At 39.8% G+C, this 17178-nt stretch overlaps 1 protein-coding gene across 1 annotated transcript; it reads left to right on the forward strand.

The window, feature by feature from the left end:
- The first annotated feature begins 3315 nt into the window (after positions 1–3315).
- On the forward strand, positions 3316–6189 carry LOC114286846 (peroxiredoxin-2). The gene is made up of 3 exons (XM_028230073.2): positions 3316–3766; positions 5235–5314; positions 5722–6189. Exons 1-3 carry the CDS (start codon positions 3612–3614, stop codon positions 5973–5975), a joined length of 489 nt encoding a protein of 162 aa, XP_028085874.2. The 5' UTR covers positions 3316–3611; the 3' UTR covers positions 5976–6189.
- Positions 6190–17178: the final 10989 nt, after the last annotated feature.

Consider the following 17178-nt stretch of genomic DNA (forward strand, 5'->3'; position numbering starts at 1 on the left):
ACTTCGTAGCCAACCCGAAGCACACCAAGAGTCCAAACCACCCCGACAAGGTCAAAGTCACTTGGGACAACCCTGTGTCCCAACGAAAAAGAATAAAATGGGTCAGCTCATGACTCGACCACTACAATTAATGTTAATGAATTTTAAAAAAGGACAAAATAGAAAATTTATATTATTTTTGTTCTTTGTTTTTAAAAAGGGACTAATATGCAAAAAAGTAGAAATGTGATATGACCTAAAAAAATCAAAAAGCTAAAAAGTTGACTTTTAACCAACTTTCTAAAATAGGCTGTTAGAAAAGATTACTTCCGATGTCACCTTTTTTTTTTATATATATATTTTTTAATTTTTTTTTAGTGCTTTCTACTTGTGAAACATTTAAAAATAATAAATGATGAATTATTGTTTTTTAATTTTTTGGTGCCTTCTAGGAATAAATGGCTATGGTCCAATAATAGATTATTGAATTATTGATTTTTATTTATTATTAGAAAGCATGAAATTCTTTTAAAATTTCACCCAACTTATTTTTAATAAAATGAAAAGAAGAAAGAGTGTTAATCCGACTAACTGTTAAATTTATTCACAATTAAATGACAAGAAATTGAGTATTTATTGGTTAATTTCTTAACAAATTGACAACTTGTATGGAAATTTAGGGTTTATTTGACAATAAACTAATTTAGTCAAAAAATTTAGTTGAAAAAAAAAAACCAAAAACCCATATGAAAAATTAAAAAGATTCCTAATTTAGGGTTATTTGACAATAAACTAATTTAGTCAAAAAAATTACTTAAAAAAAAGGACCAAAACCAAAAACCCATAAAAAAATTAAAAAAGATTCCTTTTCATTTTCTTTACTTTTTGATAAAAAAATAATTAATAAGTCATTCTTAAATATTTTAATTTATTTCACTTCAAATTTCAATTAAAAAATCAAAGGGAGATGGTATGGTTTGGTAAAAAAGGTGTGTATTATAGACAAGTTATAGTAATTAATTATATTTTTTAATTAATAAAAAATTAGTTTCCAAATTAGGAAATGTGTGGTTGAAAAAATATGAAACGCACTACATAGAACGATTAGTTAGTGGTGTTTTAAGAAGTTGATAAAAAGTTAGGTTATGTTTAGTAGAGTTTTATAAATATGATTTGAGAGTATGAGTTATATTTTGAGTTTGTGAGTTGTGGAATTATGATTTGAGTGTAGAAAATTTGTTTGGTTATAGTTTTTGAATAGAGTGTTGAATTGAGTATTGAAAATTTGATTTGATATGTGAAGTAAGAAAATTTGTTTGGTCATGAGTTTTGGAAAGAGTTTTCAAAACTTAATTCAAATTATTATAACTGATAAAAAATACACTACTCTCACACTATTGAAAATTCTGATCAATACTATAACCAAACTCTTTTTAAAATTCAATTAAAAAAATTATTATTAACAGAAAATAACATTAATCAATTTTTTAATTGAAAATACTACAAAGGAAATAATTTTTTTTTTCAAAATAAATATTCAAAAAATTTAAATCATAAATATTTAAATAATTTAAATAATCTAAAAAATTTAATAAGTAAAAAATTAAAATAAATATTCAAAAAATTTAAATCGTAAAAATTTAAATAATTTAAATATTCAAAAATTTTAAATAATTTAAAATGTTAATATTTTAAATTTAAAAATAACTCTACACTCAAATCGTAATCAAACACATAAAACAAAACTCAATTAAGAAATTATTTTTAAAATTCATAACCAAATACATAACTCAAAATTTCATACAACTTTCACAACTCTATACTCATATCGTAACCAAATACATAACAAAAAAACTAAAATATTTAAAAATATTTTTATAAAATAGAGTTTGAATTTATTTTTATAAAATATTTTAAAATTAAAAAAATTAAAATCGCAATATTTTAAAATTAAAATATTTAAAAATAATCAAAAAATTAAAAAAATTAAAAAAATCGTAACATATTTAAATATTAAAATATTTAAAATCTTAACAAAATAAAATATTTTAAAAATATTTAAATATTTAAAAAATTAAAATATTGATGTGAATTGAATTTTGAATTATGTGTTTGGTTATAAGTTTTGAAACGTAATGATTATGTTTTGAATTGAGTTTTGAGAAATAAGTGTAGAATTATGATTCGAAAGCTTTAAACAAACAACACACTCAAATCAATGGGTAGAATTATATTTTGAGAGGCTTACCAAACGGAGCCTTAGTTTTTTGGCTTTTTAACTTTTTTAGTGACTTTTTTGACAAAAAAATGGGTTGTTTTAGGTAAAAAAATTGATTTTTTTGGCTAAAAAGTTGGCTTTTTTAGCCTCTTCCCAAACTATCCCTTAATAAAAAATTAGTTTTTAAAATATTCTTTTAACACACATCTTAGGCCTCGTTTGGGAACAAGCTAATTTAGTAACTTTTTGGCTATTTGACTAAAAAGGTAGGTAAAAAAAACTTGTATGTTTGGGATGACTTTTTGGCTAATTACGAAAAGATGTGCAAAAAGTAGAGAGAAAAGAGAATCTTTGACTTTTTGGTATGTGTTGTTGGCTTTTTGGCTAATTTGGTAACTTTTTGACTAATTGGCTAAAATAACCTATTGCCAAACGAGGCCTTAATATACATTTTAACAGGTTTATTATATCACTACTCACTTTTTAAAATTAATAAACTTTTAACATATTTTAATACATATTTTTAAATTCTCTTTTTATGATTTTTTATCGTATAAAATATATTAACACACTTTTTTAACTATTAGGGAAGTTTTCAAATCAAGATTGTTTTAAATGATCTAAATAAATGTATTTTTTGATTTTTTATAAAATGTAGATTGAGTATAGGTTGAGTTTAAAGAGATGTGATAGAAAAGTAATGTGATTTAAATAAGATTATGGCGCTGTTTGGGAAGCACCAAATAAGGCTATTATAGCCTATTTTGACAAATTAGCCTAAAAGCAACACTGTTGCAACTTTTTTCAAAAAAAAAAAAAAAAAAAAAAAAAAAAATTCTGCACAGCCGGCAGTGTAGCTGTGCCTACGCTATAACTTTTGTCCCATCAATAATTAAATTACCATTTTACTCCTTAATATCAATTTAAAAAAATATATTTTTAGGGATAAATTTGTTATTTTAAATTTAAACATCATTTCAACACACTTTTCAATACAATAACTCAACTAAAAAACCATCTTATCTTCCCAAACACAAAAACTAAAATAGCCACTAAAATAGCCAAATAGCCAAATAGTCTGACTTTTAAAATTTTTCAATTTATGTCAAATAAGGGCGAAGTCAACTGTATCGCTGGCGAACACGTATAAAATTTATAGCCGACGGCCGGCTAACTCGAAGGTGTATACTTGTCCGGTGCGGAATGGGGCGTTTCATACAAGTGGGTAGGGATTTTTATTCGGATCCGCGCGGACTCCAAACGCTTTATAAATTTAGCGAATAGCACGTGTCTATATATAGTACATTCAACACCCATCCTCAACCGCAGTAGTATCATATCACAGTAGTTTGTAGTTGGGTGAAATTCGAATCGAAAGAAAGAAATAAGCGAATCGAAGAGATCAGAATCAGACATGGCTCCGATAGCAGTGGGAGACGTGATTGCCGATGGAAAGCTGGCCTATTTCGACGAGAACGATGAGCTCCAACACCTCTCCGTACACTCCATCGCCGCCGGCGAGAAGGTCATTCTCTTTGCCGTCCCCGGTGCCTTCACTCCTACTTGCAGGTCTACTCCTATCCTCTCTCTCTCTCTTTCTTTTCTTTTTTACTCCGTTTGGTTCCCGAGAAAACGGGGAAAAGAAAATTTTAACGTTTTGTGTTGGTGTTTGTTTTTGCCGAGATTTTGAAGGAAATACTAAATATATTTTGATTTTCAAAAGAAATGAATGGATGTAATAATTGAAGAATACACTATGTTTGATACAACCGAATATGCTATAATGAGATTGATATGGGGATTGATGTTCATTGGCAGCGATTAAAACTATTATAAACGATGGATTTCAAATCTCTAGTATTTCATCTTAATTATTCAAGAATAATAGTATTTTGAAATCAAGTTATGAATTCTCTTTGTAGTAAAAAAGAACCTACGAATATATGTATATATATATATCTTCTATATTTAACTTGTGAAATTCTATAATTCATTGAAAAAGGAGTGTACCATATGACTTTGTGACATTTGGTTATGATTTATTATGGTGTTACGACTTTTTATGACTCTTAGTTGTATAAGCTTGTGTGGTTGTTACAAAGGGTTTTTTTGGTTATGACACATTGTGATATTGCGATGTTGGTTATGACTTATGACCAAAGAGTATTTGGTTATGGCTCGAACGGGTTTGGTTATGATCCATTATGCTATTATGACAGAAAATGATTTGGTTATGATGGTACACAAGGTATGTGTATTGTAACATTATTTATTAACTTGTCTGCTTTTATTACATTTTATCAATTTGACCTCAAATCCCTTCCTTGTTCACACATATCCAAGCAACCCTTAATTTTATATTAAATCATGTATATAAATTAAACAAAAACCACTAGAAACCATTTAGATGGAATATGTTTTTTTAAACAAAATAATGCTCTAATATATCAAGGATTTAAGGTCGTTTTGGCTTGCTCCTCAGAATTGAATGGACCGATATTGTTTTGGGCAGTTTTGTGCCTTTAAAGGGACAAAGGTCACAAAGCCATTGTCAATCGTGAAGATTTTCAGTAAAACAGAAGTCATGACCTGAATTTGGTTGTACTGGGTTAATGTGATTGTTTAATTGAAATTTTCTTCATGAAATGATTGCTGCTTTGATTAGGTGGCATATTGTTTATGTATGTCTGGTGATTAATTTTACCCGTTTTGGTAAAATATTTAACTAAATAAGAATACGCGTAATAGAATATGGTCGTGTCAGGTTGTCTTCTTTATGTCGTTAAAGTCCTTATATCACACACATTCTTCTTCATTAGCTTGACTGTGCTTATAGTTTTGGTTAAATTATGCATTGTTAGACTGTTAGGCTATATAAGTTCAGCCTTTGATTTTTTGGTTTGATGTCCTTGTATTTCTGCCTGTAAACATAAGTTTCATTCTATTGTTTCTCATCTCACTGTTTTGGTTGATTTACATAATGTAATTAAGCCAGGTCTGGAATTCTGAGTTTTTTTATGTTTCGTTTGGATGGCAGCATGAAGCATGTCCCAGGTTTCATTGAGAAAGCAGAGGAGCTGAAGGCAAAGGGTGTTGATGAAATCTTGTGTATTAGTGGTACTTTTAAACTTCAGCCTTTTGTATCTTTGTTTTGTTGTTAGCACATAATTTCACAATCTTTGCAAGTTAGAAGTTGTACACGATTAATTACCTTCTATATATAAAATCATCTCTTCACTCAAGAAACTGATGGATTAATATTTTCTCTGAAAAAATGCTACATACCAGATGTCATTGGGATACTAGCGATTAATTTATATACAATGCAAGTTAGGTCTACATGTAAACGACGTAGCAGGATCCTTGATGGCTAAGAAGTATGGATTCGAACATGAGACATGGATACAACGCAAAACGGATATATGCCAACATAGCAATTTTTACAGAAATTAAGATGCTCATCAATTTACTTGATCTCAAATTCTACAACTGAATGTAATTGCTGTGCTCAATTGAATTTGCAGTGAATGACCCATTTGTGATGAAGGCATGGGCTAAGACATTCCCCGAGAACAAGCATGTGAAGTTCCTTGCAGACGGTTCAGCAACCTATACCCATGCTCTCGGTCTTGAGCTTGACCTTGCAGAGAAAGGACTTGGAACTCGCTCTCGTAGGTTTGCTTTGTTGGTTGATGATCTCAAGGTGAAGGTTGCAAACATTGAATCAGGTGGAGAGTTCACTGTATCCGGTGCTGATGAGATTCTCAAGGCTCTCTAATTGCCCTGTCAACTCTTCTCTTCTCTTCTCTATGATTTCCATTGTGAGTTCTGATATGATGGCCTGGGTACTCGTTCTGTTGCTGCTGATGTTTTTTATTTTTATTTTTCAAGCAGTATGAAGTTTGTTAAGTGGAGTTTTTTACAAGTCTTTGTTGCACTTATTTTTGTGGAGTTTAAGTGGAGTTTGCTAATGTCATATGAGCTTTTTACAAGTCTTTGTTGCACTTAGTTCTGTGCATTATATGCAAGCATTTTAAGTTTCTTAACAACTCCTCTAATTGCACTCGTTAATAAATAAATAAATAAATAAAAATCTATTTGTTGTTGTATGGGAAGGAAATATTCGTTGCGTCTAAGCTCCACGCTACTCCGAACAACGTCGTTCAACCAGAGAACGGTGAGCTGCCCGGCAAGTGTGATGCCGGAAAATCTCTCTGACGATCAAGTTAGCATCCTTTTAGAGAGAGAGAAATGCGACAAAAGAGAGATAGAGTCTTGTGTGTAAGAAAACTCCAGCCCTGTGCATGGAGGCGCTTCACAGTTTAAATAGCTTCTGCGTGTACTACTCTGCTCGCCCTTTTCTGGACGCGTGGCTGTACTGCCCTCTCTATTCATTACACGTGTATGTGTCAATACTGCCAAACAACCTTTGGCCAAAACAGCCAAACGGTATTGACACGCACTACTGGCAGGTTTTCCTCCTCGCACTTAGATTGGACCACGTAGCGGCTCCTGTCGTGCTACCTATTACTCGGCACAAGGCCATTTACCAACTTCCATCAATCTGCTCGGCTTTGAGTCATCCGACCGGTCAATTGCGGCTTGGCCAAATGTTGCTCGGTTCATACAGTGGACGGTGTCATTAGCCCGGACTATCCTCAGGTCGGCTTATTTCACATGTAGTCCGGTCCTTTGTTCGGTGTAAATTTCCCTTAATTGTACACATAGCTCGTCCCACACTTCTTGACAGAGCACTTACATAGCTCGGCCATTCTACTCATTGGATTTTCGTCTCTCATTTGCCCCTTAATTCCATCGGTTGTAACTTGATTGGGATTACTTCATTCTTGCATAACTTCACTTCAGCTCGGTTTGTCGTTAAGCTTCATGATGGTTCGGTCAAGTTTTATCACTTGCTTCCAGGGCCTGCATTGCATGGCTATACAAATCTTCAATTTTCTCAAAATGTTTTTCAACCTTCGTGTCAACCACTTACAGTGCACAGCCTGACCCAACATATGGCGCTCCAATGAGACAATTTGCTTCATTTTTGCATTTGGTGGAATGGGTGAGGGGCCCAAGCCTTCACTTTTCCAAAGCCAAACAAATTTTGTAATAAAAATGCTTGCTTGGTCCCATTTAGAAATCTTGCTCGTGCATGAATTCAACAACAAACATGTTAATTAATATGTTTGTGCTTGGAGGGTCCCACCATGAAGCTTTGGAAACAATCTAATGCTTTGATGTAGAATTCCATTGGTGACCGAGCTTGTGCTGTGTTCTCAATAAATTGAATTTAAAAAAAAAAAAAAATCTCCACTACCGAGCTATAATTTTGCTCAACTCATAATTCCTCAATTTTGAGACCAAGTTAGGAACTATGCACATAGCCGAGTTATAATTGCGCCGTGCTTTCCACCGAGCTATTGAACTTGGTCCCACTATGAAGCTTTGTACAATTTTATTTTATTTATTTTTTCCAATTGGAAATTTAGTCAGTACTGTTACCTCCTATGAAGCTCGGTCTTCCATGTAGCTCGATCACTCTTTGTTTCCACAAGCAACTTCGGCTTTTATTCACTTTTTTTTGTTAATGTTGATGACGTTGCTTGGTCATGCTTGTATGGTTGTGGGACCAAGCAACTCTTGTCTTCTCTGGGCCCCATTGATTTATATCTTGCCGTTTTGCACATTCTCTTGCTCGGTCATTATATACGTAGCTCACATATGATTTATTCACGTGCAATTTTCTGCCAAACAAACATGTGGGCCTTTTGGGCAAGACTTTGTAGCTGTTCTTTAATTCTTAGATCGGGCTAGGAATATTGTCCTCTGCCCAAAACCGAGCCAAAGTCCTTACATGGCTCTATTACTGAGCAAAAATGTGCATTTAACTCCATGATCGAGCTAGGAACACTGCCCCTTAGCTCATAACCGAGCAACCATCAATTAGCTTTTTACTTGTCCTACAACCGGGCTACTTTCTTTCGGGTCAAGACTTGACACGATCGCACTTGCTCTATAACCGAGCTATTAGCTTAGTTTCTGTTTTGAAAACCAGATACACAACTTTTCTTTCTATACCGAGCTAATGGCCTCTTAGGCAACAACACTTGTTTTGATTTTTGAATGGAATTCCTTTAGCTTGGCGGTCATGCTAGGAATATTCCTTTTGCTTCAAAATTGAGCTAAAGTCTTTCCATAGCTTTACAACCGAGTAAAAATGCTTTTAAATAAGATGTCTACCCTATGACTGGGCTAAATTCGAGCTAACATGCAATACCACTAAGCCTAACCAAACAAAAAATCTCATCACGGCTCCATAACCGAGCTAAGAACGCTACCTCTGGCTCATGACCGAGCTACCTTCTAGGCCATCAAATGGCAAGAAGAACCGAGTAAAGTGAGTATAACTCAAAGAGCCTTACAAACCGCACTAAGACTTGAACATAATGCACTTTACTTTTTCCGCCTGCAAACTGGACTAGGATTTGGCCAGATACATCAAAATTAGCATTTGTTGGCGTTCTACAATTGAGTGACTGGGCTATTCCTTCAGCAAATTTTTTAACCGAGCTCTATGGGCAAATTCCGCTTAAGAGTGAGCTCATTAGGAGCAATTGTTGATTTTTGTAAGGGATTTGCAATCCTTTGCGACGTTCACCTTGAACTAGCCAAGGAGGGGATAGAGCTTTGGGGCCAACTTGATTCGTGTAAATCACCAACTCTCTCTCTTGCTGAGCTGAATCTGCTTTAGGCAAGGAATACACCTAGTTAGGCATATCACCAACTCCCCTTCTTGCCGAGCTGAATCTTCTTTAGGCAAGGAATTCATGTAGTTTGACCAATCACCAACTCCCCCTCTTGCTGAGCTTACTCTTACTTCAGCAAGGAATTCCAAAGTTTGACAACAAACCTCTTGTCAAACAGAACCCACATCTGTAAGGAATTCCAAAGTTTATCAAAACCATCAACAAACTTCTTGCCGAGCAAAATCTGCCCAGCAAGTAATTCTAAAGTTGATCAAAACCATCAACAAACCTCTTGCCGAGTAAGATCCGCCCGACAAAGAATTCCAAAGTTGATTAAAACCATTAACAAACCGCTTGCCAAGAAAAATCCACCCATCAAGGAATTCCAAAGTTAATCAAAACCATCAACAAACCTCTTGCAAAGTAAGATCCGCCCGGAAAGGAATTCTAAAGTTAATCAAAACTATTAACAAACCTCTTGCCGAACAAAATCCGCCTGACAAGGAATTCCAAAGTTGATCAAAACCATCAACAAACCTCTTACCGAGCAAAATTCGTCCGACAAGGAATTCTAAAGTTGAACAAAACACCAACTTTTATCTTGGCGAGCAAAATCAGTTTGGTAAGGAATTCCAATCCATCAAGATGATCGTCAATTAACTCTTGGACCGCGCTAAATCTGCTTGGCAAGGCAAAAATACAACAATTTTTAAGAAAATGGTCTACTTGTTTCATTGCACTAATGGCAAAAAGAGTTACAAAAATAGAACTAAGAACACAACTTCAGATTGACACAGTTTGATATTCTGGAAATGGATCGACCATTTATATTCTGCGAGTTTTATGCCACTTTTCCTTGACCTTACAGATGTCTTCCAAAACTGAACTCCCTAGATCTCTTCTATGGTGGTTTGCATGGCCATCATCTTATCCGACTGCGTGAATCTTTCCCACTACTCTCTTGTCCTCTACTACCAGACTTGCCGTCACGGTAGCTACGGTTGCATCGTCTTTGACTCGGATGTGCTCATTAATGTGTTGCATGAGTAATTCCATGGTTGATGGTTGATTCATTATGAGCGAGTCTCTCAGTCGATGTCCAACTGGAAGACCGTGCTTATACTGAGTGATTGCAAGGTTGGTCGGACAATCAAGAATCTCATTGAAAGTCTCATAATACTTAGCGTTATACGCCTTCAAGGAGTCGCCCGACTCCATCTTTACTCCCAAGAGATGGTCAACTTCCTTGGGTGTTTTGGCATTTGTCTTAAATCTGGTGACAATTGCCTCTGCCAACTGTTGCCACCCCTCAATGCTCTCCTTCGACAGCCTCTCGAACCATTTTAGGCCCAACTTGCCCAAACTCGATGGAAAAACATGGCACATGAGCGCATCATTTTTCTTGTGCCCAGCCAGAACCTGCTGGAAGTGGCTTACGTGTATGTACAGATCAGTTTTTCTGTCATAGAGCGTGAACTTTAGTTGATGGAACTCGGGGGGGGGGGGAGCGGTGTGTTCTCAATCTCATTGGAAAAAGTGGTGGCGCTCAGCCTTGCCAACTCTTTCTATGGTGGGACGTGTGCCGCCAAGCGTGGTGGTGGCATGGTGACCTCTTCACTAGCTCGCCCTCTAGGGGCCAGCTGCTGTAATGTGGGCACCCTCTGTGCTTTTCGCCAGCGAGCGCGCTCCTCCAACACATCCCTTAGGTCTTTCAATTAGTCGGAGCGTGAATATCTCGACACCATCTTCAGATGTGAGGGGTGGTAACTACTGTCCTGCATACGAAATGTCACCACCGGTGCACGTAGTCTCCAGCTCTGAAGCTTCTCATAACGGAGAGTGAAGGGGTACGACGTCTATTCTAATTACCGGAACAACGAGAATGGGCATGCTCACTGAAGTGGGTGAAAATTAATCAAGTCTTGGTGCTAGGCCCAATGCAATACTCACTCCAAGGTGGAGCTAGGTCGGACCTCGGCCCTATGGCCAACACTTGCTCCGAAGTAAGACAATCATAGGAGTTCGGCCCAATGTACGAGCGTCACTCCAAAGTGGGCCGAGCAACATGGTGGACCTTCTGGATGGACAGAACCACTCCAAAGTGGGTTGAGCAACATATTGGACCTTCTGGATGGACAGAACCACTCCGAAGTGGGTTGAGCAACATGTTGGACCTCCTGGTTGGACAACCGTTCTAGAGCAGACCAACTTAGAGAAGGCCAATTCACTGAAGATCTTTCTTGGGTCCACTAGAGACAAACAACTCTGCTCCTCTCCCTCTGTATGAACATAACGTGGAGACATGGAGGTGCAGAGGGACAAGGAGCATATATGACAGACCTGCGTCTGAATGGCAGGCGGAGTGGTCGTCCTCTTCCAATGAGAGATGTCCGCTAATGAGACAAACAAAACAGACCTGCACCCGAGTGTCAGGCGGAGTGGTCGTCCTCCTCCAATAGGAGACGACCACGAATAAGACACGTTGGACAGATGGCGGAGAGAGAAGGACTTGAACGACAAACAACCTTCTCCTATAAAAGGTGAACACTATTCACTCTGAAGGGATCCGAAAATGGACACACTCAACACATATACTCTTTGTATTCTCTCTTTTTCCTCTCCCTGAGTCCCTGACTTTACCATCGGAGGGGTTTCCGACCAAACCCCGGTCGGGCAGCCTCACCGTTTGTTACTCTGTGCAGATCTTCAATTCCCGGAGCACGATGTTCATCCACGAAGTTCAACCCTTCTTCATAGTGCGGAAATCACCCCCGCACAATTGGCGCCGTCTGTGGGAATGCTGGGCTAGCAGAGAGGACTCCAATGACAGAGAGAACCAAAGATAACGGTCCAGCATTCCCTAGAAGGCATGAAGACCTTGCAGACCTTAACGAATAGAGCACCGATGTAGTAGAGCAACGTCATGTCATCGTCGGCGAGTCACCCCAACATAGCTCCCTTGATAGAGACAACCGCGACCAAAGGAAGAGAGTACCACACTGTTCTATGACAAGCTCTGGTGAGGGGAACGAAAGAGATACCTTTGTTGCCACTGTGGAAAAGGACTTTGTTGACAGAGAAGACAAAGGATAACAAATTAACACTTCGAAGAGTGCCGGAAAACTAGATCTGCACTAATGGATATAGAGAGACCAGATCTGCACCGACAGATGAAGTCTAGACACGACGTACACCACTGTACTATTGTTTAGTCGTTCTAATGCCTCATTCTAAAGGACTCCGATGAAAGAGATGATGATCGATAAAGGACTATATTTTATGAAAGTGTTGGAGGACCAGATCTGCATCGAAGAACAAAGTCCAAATACGATGGAACACCACCGCATCATTGTTACTGACTCGTCTCATCATCTAGACGGAAGGACTCCAATTGGAGAAGACGAATGATAAAGAACCAATAATCCTAACAGTGTCAAAATACTAGATTTGTTTCAATACTATTCAGTTGTCCCACCGACTAGACGGAAGAACTCCAATGATGGAGAAGACGAATGACAAAGGATAGATGCTCCTGAGTCTTCTGAAATATGAGATCTGTATTGACGAAACAAAGTTTAGATGTGGTGAAGCTCTACCATATCCTCGCAATTGAGTTGTTCCATTTATTGGAAGGAAAGACTCCATTGATGGAGAAAACAACAAACAAGGGTATGGTACAACCAAAACATAAGGTTTGGGCTGATCCCAGTCGACCACCTTGACGTGGGCCTAACAAAGGTCTGGATCGATCCCAGCCGACCACCTTAGTGTGGGCCTAACAAAGGTCTGGGCTGATCCCAGTCGACCACCTTGACGTGGGCCTAACAAAGGTCTGGGCTGATCCCAGTCGACCACCTTGACGTGGGCCTAACAAAGGACTGGGCTGATCCCAGTCGACCACCTTGACGTGGGCCTAACAAAGGTCTGGACCGATCCCAGCCGACCACCTTAGTGTGGGCCTAACAAAGGTCTAGGTTGATCCTAGTTGACCAGTTCGATGTGGGCCGAACAAAGGCCACTCCGATATAAGCCGAATAGAAGCTAGGTTAAACCTAACTGTCCACCCCGAAGTGCGACGAACGAAAGCCACCCTGAAGTGTGCCAAACAGAAGTTAGATCGAAGCTAGTCCTTCATTAAGAGGTGGGTTGAATAGAGGCCAGCCAACGTAGGTCAAAAAGAAGATAGGTTCAACCTAGCCGTCTACTCCAAAGTGTGCCGAACAAATGCCACTCCGAAGTGGACCGAACAAGAGCTAGGTTAAACCGAGCCCTCTACAATGAAGTCTGAACAGAAGCTAGGTCAAAGCTTGCTCTCCACTCCAAAGTGGGATAAACAGAGGTGTAACCGAGTCAAGTAACGGCCGAACAATGATGATCGATTGGGGGCAAGACAACTAATTCAATTAAGGCCAAACGGGAAATATTGCAAGGTTTCCCTATTATTGCTCGACTGGAAGAGCAACTTAACTTTTCAAAGGCATAAGGCGAAGTCTAGTCGAACAACGAACAATGTAGGGCTACATCCTTGTTGCTCGGCTGGGGGCAAACAACATAAACATGAAGAAATTGAAAGTTCGAGTTACAAGTCCAACACTTGGCAAATTTCGAAGATACTTTATTAACTTAAAGTTTCATTACAAAAGGACCTCAGCCTAACGAAGGTGATACGAAGTGGAAGAGCTACAAAGAGGGATGAACAATAGAAGTTGGTCAAACGCCCAATGCTTGGGCCGAGCAATAGAAGTTAGTTAGACGCCTAAAGCTTGGGCCGAGCAACAGAAGTTAAGTGGACGCCCAACACCCATTTTGAAGTGGGCCGAGCAACGGAAGTTGGTCGGACGCCCAATGCTCACTCTGAAGTAGACCGAGCAACAAAAGTTTGTCGGACGCCCGATGCCTGGGCCGAGCAATAAAAGTTTGTCGGACGCCCAATGCCTGGGCCGAGCAATAGAAGTTGGTCAGACGCCCAATGCTTCGACCGAGCAACAACGGTTGGTTGGATACCCAATGCCTACTCTTAAGCGCGCCGAGCAATGGATGTTAATTGGATGCCCAACACCCATTCCGAAGTGGGCCGAGCAACGAAAGTTAGCCGGACACCTAATGCTCACTTTGAAGTGGACCGAGCAACAAAAGTTGGTTGGACGCCCAATGCCTGGGCCGAGCAATAGAAGTTGGTTGGACGCCTGACGCTTGGGCCAAGCAACAAAAGTTGATCGGACGTCCAATGCCTGGGCTAAGCAGTAGAAGTTGGTCAGACGCCCAACGCTTGGGCCGAGCAACAAAAGTTGGTCGGACACCCAACGACTGGGCCGAGCAGCAGAAGTTGGTCAGACACCCAATGCCTAGGCCGAGCAACAAAGGCTGAGCAATGAAAGTTGGTCGGATGCTCAATGCTCACTCCAAAGTGGACCAAGCAATAGTGGCTAATTGGACGCCTAACATCCACTCCAAAATGGACCGAGCAAAGGAAGCAAGTCAAAACTAGCTAAGCAAGACCAAGTTTCATAGCTCGAGTAAACCACCAAAAGATTGACAACAAACAAAGTTGGAAGTGCAACATTCTACCAAATAAATACACTACAAACAACAAGCAAAGGTCGAAGGAGTGCAGTGCCCGACGAGAGTCAATATTATCGAAGTCGATACCAAGACTATAACGACTATGTGCTAGACAACTCTCAAGATAAGAGGTGCTAACATTGACAGTAGCTTGGTGGTAGAGAAACCGAATTAAAAAATGCAAACTCGCAACGCCAAAGCTGCTAGGGCCGACCAAGCAACTCGGTGTTGAAAAACAAAAATTATGCAAACAAGCTGCTACGGCCAACTAACTAAGTGACGGACAATCCTTAAGCTGAAGGTAAAACGACCGACTAATATATGAAGAAACGAGCTAAACAAATGGACGTGTTAATCATGTCCAAACAAGAAAATGGTGCATGATCCGCATGACCAAGCAATGTTAGCAAGCTATGCTTCGAGACCAAGCAGAGTGGAGGGGCAGGACTTGGTCGACCAAGCATTGAAACCAACACCAATTTATCAATTACAAGTAGGACCGAGCAAAAAGATAGCGAATGTCTTTCAAATTAGAACAAAGCTGTGATAAAGCACACTTGGCCTGCTTTGAAGCGTCGCTGTGTTGCTCGGCCCAATCGACGAACACTGCAAAAATATATATATATACTATTCTGCATATATATTTTTTTCAAGTCAAGCAATGACGCTCAGCCGACTGAGAAAAAAAAAAAAAAACACCAAGCTAGACAATTACGAGGCTAGTGAAGACACATTTAGTTTGGGGGCACAACCGAGCTATAAAACATTGGGCAGACGCATACGTTAGACCGAACAATAATTTTTAATCCAGCTCATGGAGCTCAAATTAAGTTGTGATCACCCAAACTTCGAAGTTGGTGACAGAATTGGCTTCCGCTTCGCCAAACGTAAGCGCAAGCCAGGGGGCAAATGAAGTGGGTGAAAATTAATCAAGTCTTGGTGCTAGGCCCAATGCAATACTCACTCCAAGGTGGAGCTAGGTCGGACCTCGGCCCTATGGCCAACACTTGCTCCGAAGTAAGACAATCATAGGAGTTCGGCCCAATGTACGAGCGTCACTCCAAAGTGGGCCGAGCAACATGGTGGACCTTCTGGATGGACAGAACCACTCCAAAGTGGGTTGAGCAACATATTGGACCTTCTGGATGGACAGAACCACTCCGAAGTGGGTTGAGCAACATGTTGGACCTCCTGGTTGGACAACCGTTCTAGAGCAGACCAACTTAGAGAAGGCCAATTCACTGAAGATCTTTCTTGGGTCCACTAGAGACAAACAACTCTACTCCTCTCCCTCTGTATGAACATAACGTGGAGACATGGAGGTGCAGAGGGACAAGGAGCATATATGACAGACCTGCGTCTGAATGGCAGGCGGAGTGGTCGTCCTCTTCCAATGAGAGATGTCCGCTAATGAGACAAACAAAATAGACCTGCACCCGAGTGTCAGGCGGAGTGGTCGTCCTCCTCCAATAGGAGACGACCACGAATAAGACACGTTGGACAGATGGCGGAGAGAGAAGGACTTGAACGACAAACAACCTTCTCCTATAAAAGGTGAACACTATTCACTCTGAAGGGATCCGAAAATGGACACACTCAACACATATACTCTTTGTATTCTCTCTTTTTCCTCTCCCTGAGTCCCTGACTTTACCATCGGAGGGGTTTCCGACCAAACCCCGGAGCTAGGTCGGACCTCGGCCCTATGGCCAACACTTGCTCCGAAGTAAGACAATCATAGGAGTTCGGCCCAATGTACGAGCGTCACTCCAAAGTGGGCCGAGCAACATGGTGGACCTTCTGGATGGACAGAACCACTCCAAAGTGGGTTGAGCAACATATTGGACCTTCTGGATGGACAGAACCACTCCGAAGTGGGTTGAGCAACATGTTGGACCTCCTGGTTGGACAACCGTTCTAGAGCAGACCAACTTAGAGAAGGCCAATTCACTGAAGATCTTTCTTGGGTCCACTAGAGACAAACAACTCTGCTCCTCTCCCTCTGTATGAACATAACGTGGAGACATGGAGGTGCAGAGGGACAAGGAGCATATATGACAGACCTGCGTCTGAATGGCAGGCGGAGTGGTCGTCCTCTTCCAATGAGAGATGTCCGCTAATGAGACAAACAAAACAGACCTGCACCCGAGTGTCAGGCGGAGTGGTCGTCCTCCTCCAATAGGAGACGACCACGAATAAGACACGTTGGACAGATGGCGGAGAGAGAAGGACTTGAACGACAAACAACCTTCTCCTATAAAAGGTGAACACTATTCACTCTGAAGGGATCCGAAAATGGACACACTCAACACATATACTCTTTGTATTCTCTCTTTTTCCTCTCCCTGAGTCCCTGACTTTACCATCGGAGGGGTTTCCGACCAAACCCCGGTCGGGCAGCCTCACCGTTTGTTACTCTGTGCAGATCTTCAATTCCCGGAGCACGATGTTCATCCACGAAGTTCAACCCTTCTTCATAGTGCGGAAATCACCCCCGCACAATTGGCGCCGTCTGTGGGAAAACCACTGTTTGCTTCGTGACGACCTCCGGCGATGGGAATTGAAGATACACCCCATTCTGGGCTAGCAGAGAGGACTCCAATGACAGAGAGAACCAAAGATAACGGTCCAGCATTCCCTAGAAGGCATGAAGACCTTGCAGACCTT

This window comes from Camellia sinensis, chromosome 4 (genome assembly GCF_055761805.1).
Source record: "Camellia sinensis isolate YWXY chromosome 4, ASM5576180v1, whole genome shotgun sequence".
NCBI classification, from domain to species: Eukaryota; Viridiplantae; Streptophyta; class Magnoliopsida; order Ericales; family Theaceae; genus Camellia; species Camellia sinensis.

Coding starts and splice junctions, on each gene's coding strand:
- LOC114286846 (XM_028230073.2), top strand. CDS start 3,612: ATGGCTCCGATAGCAGTGGGAGACGTGATTGCCGATGGAAAGCTGGCC. Junction 3,767..5,234: donor GCCTTCACTCCTACTTGCAG/GTCTACTCCTAT, acceptor TTTGGATGGCAG/CATGAAGCATGTCCCAGGTT. Junction 5,315..5,721: donor TGAAATCTTGTGTATTAGTG/GTACTTTTAAAC, acceptor TTGAATTTGCAG/TGAATGACCCATTTGTGATG.